The sequence below is a fragment of the Gavialis gangeticus genome, unplaced genomic scaffold, assembly GCF_001723915.1.
Source record: "Gavialis gangeticus isolate Ggan-Ray unplaced genomic scaffold, GavGan_comp1, whole genome shotgun sequence".
Taxonomy (NCBI): Eukaryota; Metazoa; Chordata; order Crocodylia; family Gavialidae; genus Gavialis; species Gavialis gangeticus.
Window position 1 is genome coordinate 13790051 of NW_017729030.1, and position 19057 is coordinate 13809107.

Here is a 19057-nt window from a genome sequence, read left to right on the forward strand (position 1 = left end):
GTGCTTGCTCTGAAAATCAGTCACTTTTGAAGTTTCCAACATCAACAGCCCTTGTCACTTCTGAGAAAATTGGATGCTGAGTTCCTGATTTTAGACCGTAGCTGGATTATTTAAATCAAACTAACAGACTCCTATAAAGTTATTGTAAGAAGGAATTCTTTAGGATTTGAAAAAGTGGATTGTAGTTTAGGCATACCTGGCTTTTTTTTTTTTGTTAGATTTTCTACTATGTGTTTCTCTTGATCATTAGAGTTCATTCCAGCCAAGGCTGAAGACCAATTGACCGGCCAATTCTTGTCTGGATTTTCCAACATACTGTGGAAGAATTTTGAAGTAAACATTTGGAGGCATGTGATGCTTAATCTTGTTAGCAATAAGACTATGAAACATAAGCATCTTGCTGGAAATGCACACAGTTTTGTGCAGGTCTTTGTTTAGCTAACAAGCTTTTCCTTTGCCTAGGCTGGGAATGTGCCCTCCTTTGCACTTTAGCCCAATTAAATCCTGTTAGGAAATAGGACCCTCTCAATAGGGAAAAGCACTGCTTGTTTGGTTTTTTTGGGTAAAGGTAATTGTTTAATGACTGTTTCATAGTGATAGAACTAGCTTGAAAGGGTCTTGTGGTTTATCTCTGCCTCTCCCTTGCTCTCTCTCTTTTTGTGTGCTTGAAGAATTACCATGGAGAATGTACCCCAGTTTTCTGCCTAAAATGTTTTGGAATGATTCGGCCAATTCCTCAGAAAGTGAAAATGAAGCTCATTCAGCTTTTACACAGACTGAACACAACATAGTTGCCGCTTATTTAATAACAGCAGGTATGGATATCAGCAAGTTATATTTTAACGCAGGAATTTAATTTGAGTATTTCTTTTGTATCAACATTTTGCTAAAATTCTCTCTCTGTGTGTGAAGTCTGTCAGTAATTTTTCGACCTAAATTTATTTTCTGCTCTTTTAGTTTTTCTACTTAAATTCAAACAGGTAAGCAACAGCAAGTCTGTAAAATGTGTAGAAACCTTTAAAAACCAGTGCTATGTATGATCTATTGAGGTCCCTTCCGACCCTAACATCTATGAATCTCAGGGCTGAATTTTATTTATTTGTTTGCTTATTTAAGTGTTCTACTCACATGTCATTATAGAGGAGAGACCATTTAATTTCTGCCAGTTTGCAAAAGGGGTAAAAATAGGACAGGGATGACTCATCTTGGTGTTTTTTTTGTTTTTTAGTGATACACTTGAAGCTATCTTGATACTTCTCTCTGGTGATATGCTCACTACAGTATATGTATAGTTCCAGTATGTGGGATTTAAGCAAAGGGTTTGGACTGCTAGTGAGAAGGAAGGCACTGGTCATTAATTAGACAGAAGAGCAGATTCTAGTTTCAGCTGTATGTTTCACTTATTATGATGCATTTTAGGAAAACCATCACACATTGATCCAACATTAGTGTAATCCTGTTGATTGCAATGGGCTTTGTACAAGACCTGGATGGCCTGAGATCCTATTCAAATACAAATTAATATGAAGTGTATTTCAGTGCTATAACTCTTGTTTAAAAAAACAATGCTTTAATTCTACAAAGTAATGCCTTTAAAATATGCCCTTTTCTGTCTGTTTAATTGACAATTTCACCTGTTCGGGTAAGTTATTCCTAGAAAATATTTTAAGGTTAGAGTACATTTTTTCAGCTAATTTTAGTGGTGTCTAGTGCTAAATATTTTCAGCTAATATATCTAAAGTTACAGTGTACCTACAATAGACACTGTAAAGGTCAATATTTACTTAACATTTAATTGACTGTAGATGTGGGTTTTTTGTATAACACTGAAAGTTCAAACATCTCTAATCTTTTTCAAGTTCTTTTGTAGTTCTGTTAATAATCATAGACTAGTTGATTGTATTTCTAGATGGTGGATGTTTACTGAAACATCAGATGTACTCTAATAGTAAATATTAGCAAAACATTTATAGATAATTGGATAATTTTGACAACCCTAAAATATAGGGCATTTGTTCACGTCCACACCAAGTCAAGAAACTGCATGCCATGGTCTGCAAGTGGGTTTGCTGTATGCACATGTTAGAATAGAGATTTACAGTATTGGTCTCCCAATTGAAGAAACACCAGCATTCATAACTGCATATATCTGTCTGAAAATGTTTTACTTTATTGTTAGGAGTAATATCTGAGAACTAGAACTGAAAGAGACTGGGGAAAAATATTTTTCTATATTTTTACGTGATAGTTACTTTGTCTTTACATAATTGGGAATGGACAGATTTTTAGTTTAAAAACATTTCTAACCCCCCTTTATAAAAGTAAATTTGTGTCTGTTCACAAATTGAGGATGTTGGTCACATTATTTGGTTTGCCACCAAATAATTGATACTTTAACCTAATTATATTAATAAGCAGATAAAGGCGATGATAAAAAAATGAAATGCATATACTATGGTCACCATTAAGTGATCAATTATCTGCAACTTCATTATCCACAAACATAAACTATGTAGCATGGCTAATACTGTGGTAAATGTTTTGTTTTAATTTTTAATTTTATTGGAAATCTGAGATACTCCCAAAAGCAGAAATGAGGGTGAAAAGTTTTTGAAATAGCTTAACATAAAGTCTTTTGTGATTTAGAATAATTTGCTTGGTAGTGGAGAAAATAGGACTATAAGGGAATGTGGATAAAACACAGTATCTGCTGGTAAATAGGACGGCGGTATATCAGGGATCTCACCTAACAATAAGCAACACATTTTAAGCAAGTGACCTACTTCGTATTTAGACTCTGTCAGAACACAGGAAGACAATATAAAGGAAAAAATTAAAGGAAGAATGGAAGCAGTAAATAGAGTTTACTTTGCATTGTACAAGCTCCTGTCATCCCAGCTCATCCCAAGGAAAACTAAGCTTCAGGTTTCTAAAACCATAGGGCCTTTGTACACAACACATTTTTTGCCCTTTCTTGCGCTGCAATGTTGTGAATGTTTGCATGAGTGGGTTTTCTGGATGCTTTAAGAGTCTTTCTGGTGCATTAAAGTAAAAGTCCTTGGACATAGTTTAGTTTGGATTGCCACAAATTAAAACGTTGCATCCATGGATTAATTGCGTGCAAACACAAAGGCACTCAAAGACCTATAATGATCCTCTTTTTCCACCAGAAGGTGATTTTTTTTTTTTTGTAGTTCACCCCTGCAAAATGCTTTTCCTTTTGAATTGCTTTTGTTTTTTTTTGTGTGTGTGGTTTGCTGGCTTCCTACTTTGACAGCTGTGTGGCAGGGCATGGGGTGGGGGGCTCTGTGCTGGGGGGAAGAACTGGACCATCCCGCTTTCCTGCACTGCTGGCTGGGGATCAGGCCTAATTTGTTTGAAAACCTAGTGCGTGCAAACACTGATGCGACGCTCCAAAACTTAATTCATTTGAAAACCTAGTGCATGCAAACACTGATGTGATGCTCCAAAATAAACAAGTTAAAATTTTATAAACCTATTTAATTAAAGGAAGATAAACCCCGTGGTGTGTACTGGCACCCATAGTCAGGCCATGTACAACCTATGGCAGCCAAACTTGGGTTCTCTCCCAAAGAAATTAGATACTACTAGATTATTTTGAAAGAAAGATTTTACAGAAAATCTTTGGGGCACATTCTGATCTTATAAGACAAGAATGGCACATAAAACCAATAATAAGCTATATCAATTGCACAGAGACTCAATCCTGAAATAGGAAATCAGAGTATGATGGCTACAGTGGCTGGGCTACACTGAAAGAATGGAAGTAATTGGCATCAACAAAGTGCTCCTCAGGGTGTTAGAGGAGAGAAGGCTGTCTGGATGATCAAGATGACAATGGGTAGATGATGTAGTGTCAGACTTACAGAAATTAAGAGTGGCCTACTGGAGGAGAAAGGCACACAACAGAAAGGAATGGATGAAGATAGTGGAGGCAGCCAAGGGCCTCTGGTTTTTATAGTGCTAAATAATAACAGTCATCATCATCATATTAACAACAATAATAATACCAGAGTAGTAATAGTAATAATATGTTGTTGTTGTATCACACATTACTATTATTATTATTATTATTAAAGTGGAGTGTCACTAACAAATTGGATGTTTCATATTTAAAACATTGTAATAGAGTTTACAATCTTTTAAAGTACTCATATTTTGCAGCTTATTATAATAGGGTTCTATTGTATTTTCTTAATGCCTATTGCTAAATAAAAAATGTATTTAGTTTTCTTCCCCTCTACCATTAAGCAAATAAGTATTAGCAGCTTTTCTGGCAGTCTTGATTAATATTTATAAAAGGTCTTGGTATCCTGACCTTGGCATATATCACATAATTTAACTGTGATATCCCAAGATTCCTTGCAGACCAAAGTGGCAGCATCTATATCAGGGGTGGGCAATAATTTCAGCTGAAGGGCTGCTTAACAAGTTTTGGTGAGCTGTTGAGGGTCACAACAGTAGCCCGCCCCTTGAAATGTGCCCTGCCTTAGTTTTTATAGTTGTGCTGATGCTTTTGATGTGAGGCTGTTTCCTGGGCTGCACTTTGCTCTAAACCTCATGCAATCCCCCTGGAAACATAGGCAGAGACAGCAGAGCAATATAAAATATTTAAAAATGTAAATATTGCTTATTTCTGTAGTGATCCCTGGGTTCAATAAACACAGGAATAAATGAATAAGAAGCACTAACCAGCAAACTATAATTGGGGAGTAGCAGATAAACTCCATAGACTCTTTGTCTCATGCTAACGAATCTGACTAAGGAAACACCTCCTAATTTCCAACCTCTGTAGTCTTCTACATAAGGGAGTATCACTAAATTATAACTTTTAGCATTACACTTTCCCCAGGCAGGGTCAGCAAATGTTAAGCAGTATCTGCTAAGGCTCATGGAAGCCACAAAAGATCATGAATCCAATTCAGTGCTGGATCCAGGAGAGAGCAGAAGAGAAAGTTTCAGGGAAGTTCTTGGCTCTTGTGGGTTCAGAAATAAATGAGGTACTTGGGAATATCAAGGGGTCATGATTATGCTAGTTCTGGGGTCCTGAAGAGTTAGAAACAACCAAAGGTGGGATCTCATTTCTTTCTACAAGTCAGAGAAGGCATTTCACAGTGTTAATAGCATAACAGTCACTCTTCACTCAGTCCTATTTTATGACCCAGTTTGTGTATGCAAAAGCACTTTGCTTGTTCGTAATTAAGACTCAAAGTTAAGACCTCATTAAGATTTAAAACTCTATTGAAGCTATTGTTTTAGAATTGCTAGCTGTATATTCATCAAGGCACAATATACAGCCATTCACTCACGCTTATTATGAAACTACCCTGGCTTTGATGACTAGAAAGTTTGGGTGTTTTTTCCCCTCACTATTTCTTTTCTTTTTCTTCCTTTACACTTTAATTGAGAGCCTGAGGAATTGTAAACTTTATCCACATTTCCACAGGCACAAATTCAGTGTCCTTTAGCTGTGATCAGGTCACGGTTTCAGTATGAGTTGCAACTTACTCAAGATCTCACGGTGTTTAGGAGACTCCCACAAAAATGTTTATTAATTTAGCCCTAGACTCTGCCAGTTGGTTGTTGAATGTGATTATTTGGGAATCTCTGTACAGCTTATTCTGTTTAATGTGGGGAAAGCTGTTCTGAAATTACTGGATCTTTTGATGTTTCTTTGTGGACATGGATTCCATCATTTACTGACCAAACCTATGTTTCATCAGTTCATCAATCCTGGTATAATGGAGAGTTGCTATTGGATGAGGGGACCGTAAGGTGGATAGAAAACTGACCGGATCATTGGGCTCAAAGGGTAGTAATCAATGGCTTTATGTCTAGTTGACAGCTGGTATCAAGTGGAGTGCCCCAGGGGTCAGTCCTGGGCCTGGTTTTGTTCAATATCTTCATCAGCAACCTGGAAGATAGGATGGAGTGCACTCTCAGCAAGTTTGCAAATTACTTCAAGCTGGGAGGGCTGGGGGAGTAGTAGATATGCTGGAGGGTAGGGATAGGGTTCAAAGAGACCTAGACAAATTGGAGGATTGGACCAAAATAATTTTCCTGAGGTTCAAACAGAATTGCAAAGTCCTCCACTTAGGATGGAACAATCCCATGCACTGGTGCAGGCTGGGGACTGACTAGCTAAGCAGCAGCTCTGCAGAAAAAGGACCTGGGGGTTACAGCGGACAATAAGTTGAATATGAGCCAATAGTATCTCCTTATTGTGAAGAAGGCTAATGGCATATTGGGCTGAAATCCCCCACTACAGAAAGGATGTGGACAAGTTGGAGAGAGGGCAACTAAAAAGGCTTGGGGGCTGGGGCACATGACTTCTGAGGAAAGGCTGAGAGAACTGGACTTATTTGATCAAGAGAAGAGAAGACAGACGGGGGATTTAATAGCAGTTTTCAACCACCTGAAGGGGGGTTCCAAAGAGGATGGAGCTGGACTGTTCTCAGTGGTGGCAGATGACAGAACAAGGAGCAATGGTCTCAAGTTGCAGCTTAAAAAGGGAAATTAAGGTTAGATATTAGGAAAAACTTGGTCACATTAGGAAGGTAATAAAGCACTGGAATAGGCTACCCAGAGAGGCTATGGAATCTCCATTCTCGGAAGTTTTTAAGACCCAGCTAGATAAAGCCTTGGCTGGGATGATATTTTTTGGGAAGTCCTGCTTTGAGCAAGGGGTTGGACTAGATGACCTCCTGCAGTCCCTTCCACCACTAATTCTCTGTGATGAATATAATCTGATCAAACCTGGGTTAGCTGCAGCTTTGAAGAACCAGTATACTCCAACCAGCTCTGTAAGAAGTATGCAAAGAATGGAAAAGTATCTAGCACAGGGCAAAGATACTTCATGTTGACAGAGGTACAAATAAAGTGACTGCTAGTGCTGTACAGGAAACTGGGCAGAGGAAAGAAAGACAAAAATATTCTTTCATAGGGGAGAGCAGGAGAAAGTGAACATTTCTGTCACTCAGCAATATTGGTTTGTTTGAATGCACAATGAAACTGTCCTTAGTGGAGAGCAAGAAGTGAGGTTGTACAAGGGCTTTTCATATAGAAGCAACTGTTGGACCTTGTGGCACAGTATCAGATCCAGCTGTTCAACAAACAGATTTTTTTTCTGCTAGCCTGCCCGCACTCCTCTTCATTGCACTTCATTGTCCTGGCTCATTAGTAGCAACACATTGTGCTCAGTATTGCTCTGAGTAGTTCTGCAGACCTGAGGTCTTAAGATCAAATCTTAAGAGAATGCTAAATGCTTGCCATACTCACTGACTTTGTATAGTCCCTGATTCAGCAAGATACTAAAGTACGTTCTTTAGGGCTCTTTAAAATTATGTTCCTTGCTCAGTCAGAGCTGAGTCATTAAATTAGGAAAGCTCTTTTCTTTCTGTTGCATATAATCTTTTCAAAATGGCATTTGATTAAGATAATTCTTCAGTGTTTATATTTGATTAATTAAAATATTTAATCAATATTTATATAATCTATAAAGCTCTCATTTTTCTTTATTTTACAGGAGTGATAAGCATTCTCAGTAACATAGTTGTATTAAGCATCTTTGTTAAATACAAGGAGCTTCGGACAGCCACAAATGCAATTATTATTAACTTAGCCTTTACAGACATTGGAGTCAGTGGTATTGGTTATCCCATGTCTGCTGCTTCAGATCTGCATGGAAGTTGGAAATTTGGAAACACAGGATGCCAGGTATTTGAGAATTTGGTAATTAAACCAGAGATCAAAAAGTGTTAAGCATTTAGAACCTGAGTATATGAAAGATACCTTTCTTTTGAGTTTTAATTTTCTTCAGAGATGAGCTAGAGTGGCAAAGTATAGATTCTGACCTGGATCTGAATTTCCTTAAAGTTCAATGATATTGGATGTTGGGTTTGGTTTGGACTAATACCAATTTTTTATGTTGAATTTTGAATGACTACTGAAGCATGTATTTGTATTTGTGAAAAAAGCAATGCTTAAATATCACCAAGAAACTAAATCCTATAACCTGCCATTATAGAATTAATAACTGCCTGTAATTTTTCAAAAGTGACTAGTAATTTTGAGTGCCTTGGTTTCTCAGTTATCATATTGATGTACCTTAAAAGATCCTTTTTGCACAGTATGAGAGCATTTTCTGAAATTCAGGCTTCTTTATGAGAATTTATTGGAGCATGTAAAATGGAGGCACACAAAACCATCAGTCATATGAAAATCATGTGAAGAATTCAAAGAAATAGGCATTAGGGCTATGAGACGCTTTGGTTGTTGATTCGATTTGGTGGAGATTCGCCCGAATCCAAATTGAATCAGGAGACCATCTAATCTCTCTGAATTGAATCGGAACCCTCTGAATTGATTTGGAGAGATTCAGAGAGATTTGATGATTCAGACATAGACGCAGCTTTAAATGTTTTTTCTACATACCTCGAGGTACCAGGGGGCTCATGAATGCTATGATGCTGGGCCGGATGGAGCATCCCACAGGAGCGTGGGGGGGTCCCCAGAGTGCTCAACGGCAGACCCAGAAGTGGACCAGAAGCACTTCTCATCCACTTCCGGATCCACCGCAGAGCATGTGGTGCACCCCCCCAGCTCAGCAACTGGTGCCTTCTGGGTCTGGCGGGGCACGTGGTGTCCCCCTGCAGCTGATTGCCGAGCCAGGAGGGCATGGGGCGGACCCCCTGCACACTTGGTGGTGGACCCAGAAGTGGACCGGAAGTACTTCTGGTCTAGTTCCAGGTCCACCGCTGAGCATGTGGGGGGGCCCCACTGCGCTCCTGTTCGACGCTCCATCTGCCCCACCATCTAAGCATTCATGAGCGGCACCTGGTACCTCAAGGTATGTAGAAAAAACATTTAAAGCTGTGTCTGCGGCTGAATCACTGATTCTCCGAATCAGCAGTGAATCTTCAGATTCAGCCAAATTGAATTGGGACAGTGATCCAAATCAACTAATTGAATCACTGTCTCCCGATTCGGGCCGAATCTGAATCAAATATGGCCTGTTTTGCACACCCCTAATAGGTGTCTTATTTCAGAGTTTTCAAAGTTTGACTTTTCACATAAGCTTGTTTGTTAACTGTGTGAGTAGTGATCAAAATATGATTTAAACAAAAAAAAAAAGGATTTTTGAGTTAAGATGACTAGGAGATGCTTAGAACAGTCCTGTGAAATACATGCCCTGAAATCTTTTTTTTAGGTAAAACTCTAACAGGACTACATGACCTGGGCCCATTTTAAGTATGCTTACTATATGATCTGAAATGACACACCCCTAAGTAAATTAAATGTGAAAAGTTAATTTCATACACCTAATTTAGACCTTTTGTAGCAGCCAACCTGAGTCCACTTTGTTTGGATCTATATTGTCATATTTTTGTGTTGAAGTTGGGATTCATATCTGACAACTTCAGCTGTGCTTTACTTTTGTGGTCTTAGGGATTGTTTGAAGCACAACTAAGGTAAAGAAGTCCTGTGATCTGAGACAGTAGAAGGCCCTGTGGTTCTGTTACAACTTCTGCAGTTGTTAAAATAAAATGTTCCTGGTGATTTATTAACATCTATCAAATAGTGTTAGTTAAAACAAAATACAAATCTTTTCCTTCCTGTAAAACTTTCATCCCAGGATTTAAAAAATGCATGTGTTAACATTAAACAGTCTCATTTTTTTCAGTCTTTTGATTACAAGCCCATTTATCTTAAAATGTTTAATTTTAATTAACCAACTCTAAATTATTAATAATGCATTAAACAAATTGGTCATAGAACATATGCTGTATTCAGCTGAGTTCTTAACACAGACTCTGATTTAGACTGAAACCTTTAGAAGCATTTATAAAAATGGGTATGTTATCTTCTTAATTTTTAGATCTATGCTGCCTTAAATATCTTCTTTGGAATGGCAAGTATTGGTTTGCTTACTGTTGTTGCAATTGATCGCTACCTGACAATCTGCAGGCCTAATATAGGTACAGTACTTGTGGAAATAATTTATCAGTTGACATCTTTAGCATATTCAAGAAACTGTATAGCCCCTTGTGTGAGTGCCTAGGTCAATTCCTACCAATGCTTCTAAACTTTGGGTATTTTCCTGCAGTAATTAGTCATGTGAAAGGTCCCAGTGACTTCTGTGGTACTAAGTAAAGGTTGCAGAATCAGGGCCTTCTGTTGCCTTCTGCCTTAGTCAGTCTGAAATCTGCATTTTGATGTGCTATGACTAATCATTAGAAGCTTTGATCATTGATTAATTACATCCCTTCATAGCTACCAAAGCAAACTAGGACTGCTTGCAGCAGGTTTCTGACAATATTTCAATGGACATAAATGTCTAATGTATATGTGTGCATGTTTTCTGTACTGTAGTTTGTCTGATTCTTTATATTACAGGTCTAAGATCATGGTTTCTAATTCCTCATGTACATTTTCTTTTGCATGGGATCAGAAATGTCTGCCCTCCCCTTGATAAGCTTTGTGTGGGAGCAGGGTGACAGAACTAAGTAGCACTCAAGCATTGTTTTTGGGGGTGCTTACGTGGTATTTATCTGAGACACAGAAGAACTTTTCTACTTAGTGTGGACTTAGTAATTATTAATGGTTATTAGTAGTGCTTCAACATACGTAGGTTGGTTGGGCACATTGTGGGTTCATGATAAATGTCTGAAAAAGCAAAACAATAGTTGTTTAAGAGAGATATCTGTGCTTGGTAACAGGAAGAAGAATGACTACCCACACCTATACCATGCTGATACTTGCTGCTTGGGTAAATGCAGTTTTCTGGGCCTCAATGCCCATTGTAGGTTGGTCTAGCTATGCTCCAGACCCCACTGGAGCCACCTGCACAATCAACTGGCGGAAAAATGATGCGTAAGATTTTAAAACCTTTTTTTTACTTTTATATATAAAATACCACTTATCTGTATACCCGGTTCAGTAAGCATTTTTCCCCAAAGTAAGAATGAGTAAAAGACACAGGCATCTTAGAAATAAAGATTGAAGTAACCTATAATAATTTGAAAAAATTGTAAGGATTGATTTTGGAAAAGGTGAGGCACTGTAAAAGTAGGTGTCATTGGCACTAATAAAACTAAACAAGCCAAAGGAATTGTCCTTACCCTTTGAAAAGATTTCGCAGATTGCATCATAAATCTTACACTAAAACAAGGTAGTTTTCAATTATTTTTCACAGCTGTATGGTTGCAATTTTTTATATTAATATTTTGTCTTACAGGTCCTTTGTTTCTTACACCATGACTGTAATCACTGTAAATTTTGTTGTGCCTCTCTCAGTCATGTTTTACTGCTACTTCAACGTTTCTCGAACAATGAAACAATACACTACCAGTAACTGCCTGGAGAGTATCAATATAGATTGGTCTGATCAAGTAGATGTAACAAAGGTATGGTGATCTGGGCCATGTTACCCTTCAAATATGTTTTTCTGTAATGTACACTGTATTATATTAACCAAGGAAGCTTTCCATCCTCGATCCCCTCTTCCTTTTTATTTGAATAAACATAGTGTTCTTGAAAAATGCTGGATTGACAATGTTATATCCCACCCCCCTTTATTTTTATTTTTAAAATTATTTTTAACATGCTACTTTTTCCCACACAGTTGGCTCTACCATTGTCCAGGAACATTACATACTTTTCTGCACTGCCCAGCATTGTATCTCAGTAGTGTCATCTCAGGGCCAAACTTTTAGGCTAAGGATAGACATTCAAAACGCCTGAGCCTGAGTTGATTCAATCTTTGCAGGTTAGTCTAACCTGCCTAGGTTGAACTGGTTTGCAACTGCACAGAGATTCTTCAGTATGGAATGAAGTAATGTAGGCACATGCTTGCAGTGGCTCAGGCTAGAAGCTGGGGTGCTAGACCAGCCCTCCCTTTCCTTTTTCAGTGCTGAGCTGACAGGTGGCATGGCCGGGCCTCAGCAGGATGCTCTGATTAATTACATCATCCCTGCATCATCCCAGTCTTTTCCCCCCTTGCTGATCAAGGGGTGGTAGGCAAAGAGGGGGTGTGCAGTGCATGCATGTGTTGATGATACTGAGCTTTTCAATTTCCCTCTCCCTGCTTCTTCATACTGTCGGACAAACCTGACAGGTCAGGGAGCCAGCAGGGGGCTGACAACACAGTGTTTATCAGCCCATCAGCAAAACAAAAGCCTCTCTCATTAGTTCAACCTCTTCTTAAACAGCTTTTTCCAAGGAAGGAATGGAGGAACATTACCAGCTGACCTGTTGATTAACTCTAACATGTCTTAAGTAGACACCGTTCTGTTTACCAGTCCCAGTGAAATTGAAGATGCACACATACACACAGATACCTCTCAGCATTAGCTAGCATACTACTTGCCCAGGGTCCATGGGGCTGGGGTCTGTGCTGTGGGAAATAGAAGGGGGGGATCCCTGCTTGAACAGTGAGAAACAGGGGCCAGGGGCTCTGGCAGGGGGAAGCAAGATAGACCCTGCTGTGCCTGCAGTCTCTGCCAGAGCTCTGGCTAGAGAGCAGAGAGGCAGGGTCAGCCCTATTCTCTGGAGCAGACAGCACAGCCCAGGGCTGCAAAGCATCTGGTTTAACTTAAACCGGGAAGGGGTCTGGGACAGACATTGCATAAACTGGTTTCACCCAAATCAGTTAAGTTTGATACTACATTCAACCAGCTTTATCTTAAACCAGTTTCAGTCATTTTGAAACTGGTTTATGTGCACTGAACTTAAGTTCTATTACAGGTTTAAACCAGTTTCTGATCACTTAAACTGGTTTATGTGTAATGTCTGCCCCTAACCTAAGGGAGAGGAGGTTAGTTTCCATGCCTGTAAACTCCTTAGTTTTTTGGATGGGTTCACAGCAATCACTTCAGATCTGAACTGGTGCTCTAGATATGGAGAGCTTCATATCTTTTTAATCAAGCTTCCATAAAGTTCTCCGTCTTCCTATTTCAAAAATTGAATGGGGATCTTGGCTCTTCCCCCTGAAACATTTGCAGACATGAGTTATGATGAAATACTGGACCCTGCCAGGAAATTGACATTCTTTGTTATAAATATCTAGCAGTTTACAGATAGATTAGTTAGGGCTGTGCAAAATTTCGGCAGCCGTTTTGTTTTGGAGGTGTTTTGGGCCATTTTGGCAGCTGAAACACTGAATCTGATTCGAAACAGAAGGCTCCAAAACAGCTCTGAAATTAACTGGAAGGCTCTGAAACATTTTGGAAATGTTTTGGAGAATTTCAGAGTTTCAGAGCCAGGCTTGCAGGGAAATAAAAATAAGAAGGAGGAGGGGAAAGGCTGCTTTGATATTGACATGTAGCTCCCGGTTCGACTCCTTAGCTCTCTGATCAGTTCCCTAGCTCTTCCTGTAGGGTGCAGGCCCCCAATCTGTGCATAGGGTTTCAGCAGGCTGCCTCTGCAGGCTGGGGCCAGCGGTAGCTGCTCGGTGCAGCCCACTCCGAGTGCTGGGAAGACTGCGATGCTGCCTCTGGCCTCTGACCCCAGCTGGCCTGCTAAAACCCAGTGCACAGATCTGGGGGCCTGTGCCCCCACCAGAAAGAACTGGGGGAATGATCAGAGAGCTGGGGAACCAAACCGGGGGCTGCAGGATCCCTGCCATGTGAGCTGGCTCTGCAGGGAGCAGAGATCCATGCTGGGGTCTCCTCATCACCACTGCCCACCCTGCACTGCCCCACATCATTGGGGCAGCACGGGGTGGGCAGAGGCATTGAGGAGACCCCCGGCATGCATCTCTGCTCCCTGAGGAGCTGAGTCGTGCAGCAGGAACCAGCAGGCTTGCTCGCTGCTCTGCACTGCTTCCCTGCCCTGTGACCTGGCGTGACAGGGTTCAGAGATACGTACCTCCTTGCCTGCATGGAGGGCAGCAGCCCTCGCCCTTGCCCTCCCATGGGCAAGCCACCCACAGCCCCTTCCTGCTTCCCGCTGGGGCCCTGCAGCCCCTGGCCCTGCAGCCCTGCCTTCTGTCTAGTTCAAGACAAGCTCCCTGTTTTACTCCTTCACCCACAATCTCTATTAGCATATCAAGACAAAGTTTACAAACTTTGCCATCCTTTTTCTAAGGATATAATGTATTGTTGTAGTCATTTTCTTTAGCAGGTTAAGATTAAGAAAAATAATTCAGGATGATTTCTCTTTAATCATTAGCAGTTAAGTCAGCTAAGTAGTAGCTACATTACTATGTTCCATGTTAAGGTTCATACATTCCTTGTATGAGATGATATTTTCAAGTATTTCAGTTACTTTTTTCTGGATACAGACAGCCATCCTCTGTTGGACGGAATCAGAAGTGTTCAAATATGTGTTATATTATACAGCTAAAGCAATGCCTTGTGGAATTATCTAGTCTATAACTTGCCACACTGCTCTGCTTTCCAGCTAAAGCAATGTAAGAGATTGTAATTTGATGTTAGAGGACCTGCCACTGGTGTGCAGTCAAGCTTGAAATATTTTTTCTTTTTGTCAAACACCAATGAAATTGGCAGTTCTGCTTGCCACTGTGAGAAGTATGAGAAGTATTGACACATCACAATGTTTAGCAGCATGTAACTCTAAGTCCTTCACAAGACAGAGACTCAGTTCACCCCTTCAAAGTTAGGGCTGTTTTCTTTGCTTGTTTTTTAAATATATTGCATGTATACATCTTAGAGTAGTTGCATTTTAAGGTGTGGATGTACTGAAGTGATCGGGTCTTCATTTTCCTCTTTATAGATCTATGTGTGTGTATAATAGGTATGAATATTTAGGCTTATGAAATGTCTTCTTTTATTTCACAGATGTCTGTTGTGATGATTATAATGTTTTTGGTGGCTTGGTCTCCATATTCCATTGTATGCTTATGGTCTTCCTTTGGAGACCCAAAGAAAATTTCCCCTGTGATGGCTATCATAGCACCTCTGTTTGCAAAGTCCTCAACATTCTATAATCCCTGTATTTATGTCATTGCAAACAAAAGGTAAGTGTTCACTTTTTTAATTGAAATGCTGCAAGGTTCTGTCACTGCCCCTAGGATTCCTTCTTTTTTAAAACAATGGGTCAAACTACAGGAAGGCAGGCTCAAGTTAAACCTCAGGAAAAGCTTCTGAAATGTCAGAGCAGCTAGGTACTAGTACAAACTGCCCTGAGAAATGACAGAATCACCTTCACTGTAAGTTTTAAAAGGTGGCTATACATGCCACCATTTGAGGATGGTTTGATACAGCAGCCCCTTTTCCCCCCACCTGTGAAAGAATTAGACTAGATGACCCTTGGAATCCTTTCCAGCTGTATGATTCCAGAAGAAAATATTTTTACAAAGATAAACTACTGCTGCCTTATCTTGCATGGGTAGATGTCTTTCTTTAAAAAGAAGGGAGCTGAAGCACACCATTGTGTGTTTGAATAAGTGAGACATTTCAGTGATTTTTTTCAAATTGGAGCAGCACTGTCATTTTATAAACAATTTTAAATCATGTCTTTTACAAAGATAGATTTGGGCTGGAATTTTAGTCCCATCAGAATATAGAACTGTTTACATTTAACAAAAGTGGCAAAAATGTATAGCCCATAAGTCTCAGGGGTATCTTTGCTTGATTTGGGATTTGCAATCTGGATTGGTAGGGAGGCTTGAGAGTCTTAATTAAGAGCATACTGACAAGTCACAGCTACCTCCTCTTTCTACCATGGCTTGAGAATTGTAGTATGGTACAACTGTTTCTACTGCTACCATTGCTTGAGTATGTGTGTTGTATTGCCTAAGGATGATGATTTGGGTAAATACCTAAGGCTCATGAACACATTCAGAGCCTGTAATACAAATGAAATACAAATGTTGTAAAGAAAGGTACCTTTTTATTCCCTACCCATAAATTGCCAGCAGGTCTTGAGATACCCAGACAGAAGAGGGCTCAGTAGATGATGATAGAGTTTGACACTTCTCCCATTCTCTGGGTTTGGATCTGTACTGAGATAAGATGCTTAGCTACTGGTGGAGAGGAGGAGAGGGGAGGCGACAGAGGAAAGCAGGGAATAAAATGGCAGACAAGGTTCTTTGGTGATAGAAGACTATAGTTGGTAAAATGTAGACAGGTTACCTGGGGTTATCAGAGGGCAGGCAGGTTATAATGTGCCATAAATCCATTGTCTATATTTAGTCCATGTTTTTTTGTATTCAGTAGATTTATGAAGTTCATAGGCTCATCTTCAAAATGTGTTTTGTAGGGCTGTGCGAAACAGTACCATTTAGTTTTGACTTCTGTTTTGCCGTTTCTACTGGACAATGTTTCATTTCCAGTTTCGTTTTGTTTTGAAAACACTGTTCCATTTTGTTTGGTCGAAACTGTTTCGCTGTTCTGATGTTTCACCCATAGGCTATAATGGGAAAGCATGAAATGGCCTATAACTTTGTCATTTTTTGGCAGATTTGGATGAAAACAGTGTAGACGGTAGATCCTTCTGAGGGCATGAAACCTGCCAAGTTTCAAGGAAATAGGCACAGGGGGTTCTGGGAAATTTCACTTCAAAGTCTTGAAAGCAAAACTAGTGTGTATTGTTAAGGCACAGCAGGGTGAAAACTGCAGGCATGGTAACCCCTGCTGAGGCCATGAAGTCTGCCAGGTTTCAAGGAGGTACATGCAGGGGCTTCTGGGAAACTGCACCTTAAGCTGCTGACAAGCAAAACTTGTGATGTGTGACTGTGTGTGTGTGATAAGGCATGCCTTCACTGATGCTGGGGCCTGTACACGACACGGTAGTGTGCCCCAGTGAGGTTTCCTCCTCCCCTACAGCCTCAGTCCAGTCCGTCACTTTAAATGACAACAGGTAATAACTTAGTAAGCAGCACAGTAGCATCAGCAGCATCTGAGGCAGCCAAACTGTCACAGTCAATACCAGAGCAGTCCTTCCCCCCCTCTTCCCCCTCCCTCTCCTTACTTTCTGTTTACCTGCAGGCAAGCCCAGCTTTAGCTTTGAAACTCAAAACGAGCCGAAACAGCATTGAAACGAAACAGTCAGTGAAATTTTGCACAGCTCTAGTGTTTTCTAAATTCCCTTTGAGGATTGGAACTGAGAGATTGGAGAGAGAGTGGTTGTCTTACAAGAAGTATGCACCCACAGATAATTTAGTATTTTTGTCCGATAGATTTTTGGTGTGTGTTCATTCTGGTACACAGTTGTTGTTTGGTTTCTCCTACATGTTTTCCATCAGAGCATTTAGAGCACTGGCTGAGATATATTACATTTCTGGAGGTATAAGTCCCAGAAATGGTGTAAGATCCAGGAATGGTGATGGCTGTGTTCTGAGGTGTAGTTATTGTGGGAGTGGTGAAGATGTGTTGGCAGGTTTTACATTTTGTCTCAGCATGGTCTGGATCCATTCAGTGTGCTTTGGGCCATAGGAATTTTGCTTCTGGTGATGAGGTTGGCAAAGTTTGGTGCTTGTTTAAAGGCTAGGATGGGTGGCTCTGGAAATAACTCTTTAAGAATTGGGTCTTCTTCTTGTATGAGTTACAGTTATTTGCGGATTTTCTGTATAGGGTCCAGGGAAGGATGGTATGTCATAACTAGTGGTGTGCGATTTGTGGGGAGTTTCTTTTCGTACTGCAGCAGTTCTTCATGTGGGATCTGAGTGACTCTTTTGAAAGTACAATCTATATCTCTGGAAAAGTGTCCTTGTTGGGCAAAAGCCCTTTTGAGATTGGCAAGGTGACAGTCGTGGGTAGTCTTCTCAGTGCAAATTTGGTGATATTGGAGGGTCTGGCTGTATAGTACAGATTTCTTGGTGTGTTTAGAGTTATTGCTGGTTCTGTGTGGATATGTATGTTGGTCTGTGGATTTCTTGTATATGGTGGTTTGTATTTTACCATTCTGAATATTAGTCATAGTGTCTAAAAAGGAAATGTTGGTGCTGAAGTATTCAAGAGAGAGTCTGACGGAGGAGTGCTAGTTAATGAATTTGTGATGGAAATCAATCAGAGACTGCAGGTTTTTGGTCCAAATGATGAAGAGATTATCTATATATTTTAGGTATAGCATGGTTTTGATGGTGTAGTTCTTGAGGAATTCTTCTTTCAGGTGGGTCATAAAAAGATTGGCATATTGTAGGGTCATTTTGGTGCCCATAGCTGTGCCTATGGTCGTAGATTTCATAGATGTTTAGGGTCGAAAGGGAGCTTAGTAGATCACCAAGTCCGACCCCCTGCCCTGGGCAGGACAGAGCACTGGGGTCGAGTGACCCCAGCCAGATGCTTTTCCAGTCTCCTGTTAAAGACCTCCAAGGTAGAGGAGAGCACCACCTCCCTTGGAAGCCCATTCCAGATTCTGGTAACCCTTATTGTAAAGAAGTTCTTCCTGATGTCTAATCTAAATCTGCTCTCTGTCAGTTTGTGGCCATTGTTTCTAGCAACTCCAAGGGGTGCCCTGGTAAACAGAGCATCTCCTATTCCTTGCTATCCCCGCTGATGAATTTGTAGATGGCCACTAGATTTCCTCTCAGCCTTTTCTTGCGGAGGCTGAAGAGATCCAGGTTCCTCAATCTCTCCTTGTAGGACCTTACCTGCAGACCCCTAACCATCTGAGTAGCCGTCCTCTGGACCCTCTCAAGGCTTTCCACATCCCTCTTGAAGTGCAGCGCCCAAAACTGAACACAGTATTCCAGTTGTGGCCTTACCAATGCTACATAGCAGGGAAGTATCACCTCCCTAGACCTGTTCATGATGCACCTGCTAATGCATGATAGAGTGCAGTTAGCTTTACTAATCACTTTGTCACATTGACGACGTATGTTCATCTTGGAGTCGACTGACTCTGAGATCCCTTTCTACTGCTGTGCTGCTTAGGAAGTCACCTCCCAGTCTATAAGTGTGTTGGAGATTCCTTCTCCCTAGATGCAGCACTTTGCACTTATCTTTGTTAAACTGCAGCCTATTCTGTTCTGCCCACTTTTCCAACCTGTCCAAATCTGCCTGAATTCATTCCCTGCCCATTAATGTGTTTACTTTGCCTCATAGTTTGGTGTCATCTGCGAATTTGGACAGAG

At 40.4% G+C, this 19057-nt stretch overlaps 1 protein-coding gene across 1 annotated transcript in view; it reads left to right on the forward strand.

The window, feature by feature from the left end:
• The first annotated feature begins 627 nt into the window (after nucleotides 1-627).
• The window catches only part of RRH (retinal pigment epithelium-derived rhodopsin homolog), a 25818-nt gene continuing 7388 nt past the window's right edge, over nucleotides 628-19057 (forward strand). Inside the window, exons 1-6 of the mRNA XM_019521857.1 lie at nucleotides 628-815; nucleotides 7547-7737; nucleotides 9899-9998; nucleotides 10740-10893; nucleotides 11258-11426; nucleotides 14820-14998. Of these exons, the coding sequence (XP_019377402.1) occupies nucleotides 686-815; nucleotides 7547-7737; nucleotides 9899-9998; nucleotides 10740-10893; nucleotides 11258-11426; nucleotides 14820-14998 (923 nt within the window). The 5' untranslated portion in view covers nucleotides 628-685. The remainder of the gene's footprint in view (nucleotides 816-7546; nucleotides 7738-9898; nucleotides 9999-10739; nucleotides 10894-11257; nucleotides 11427-14819; nucleotides 14999-19057) is intronic.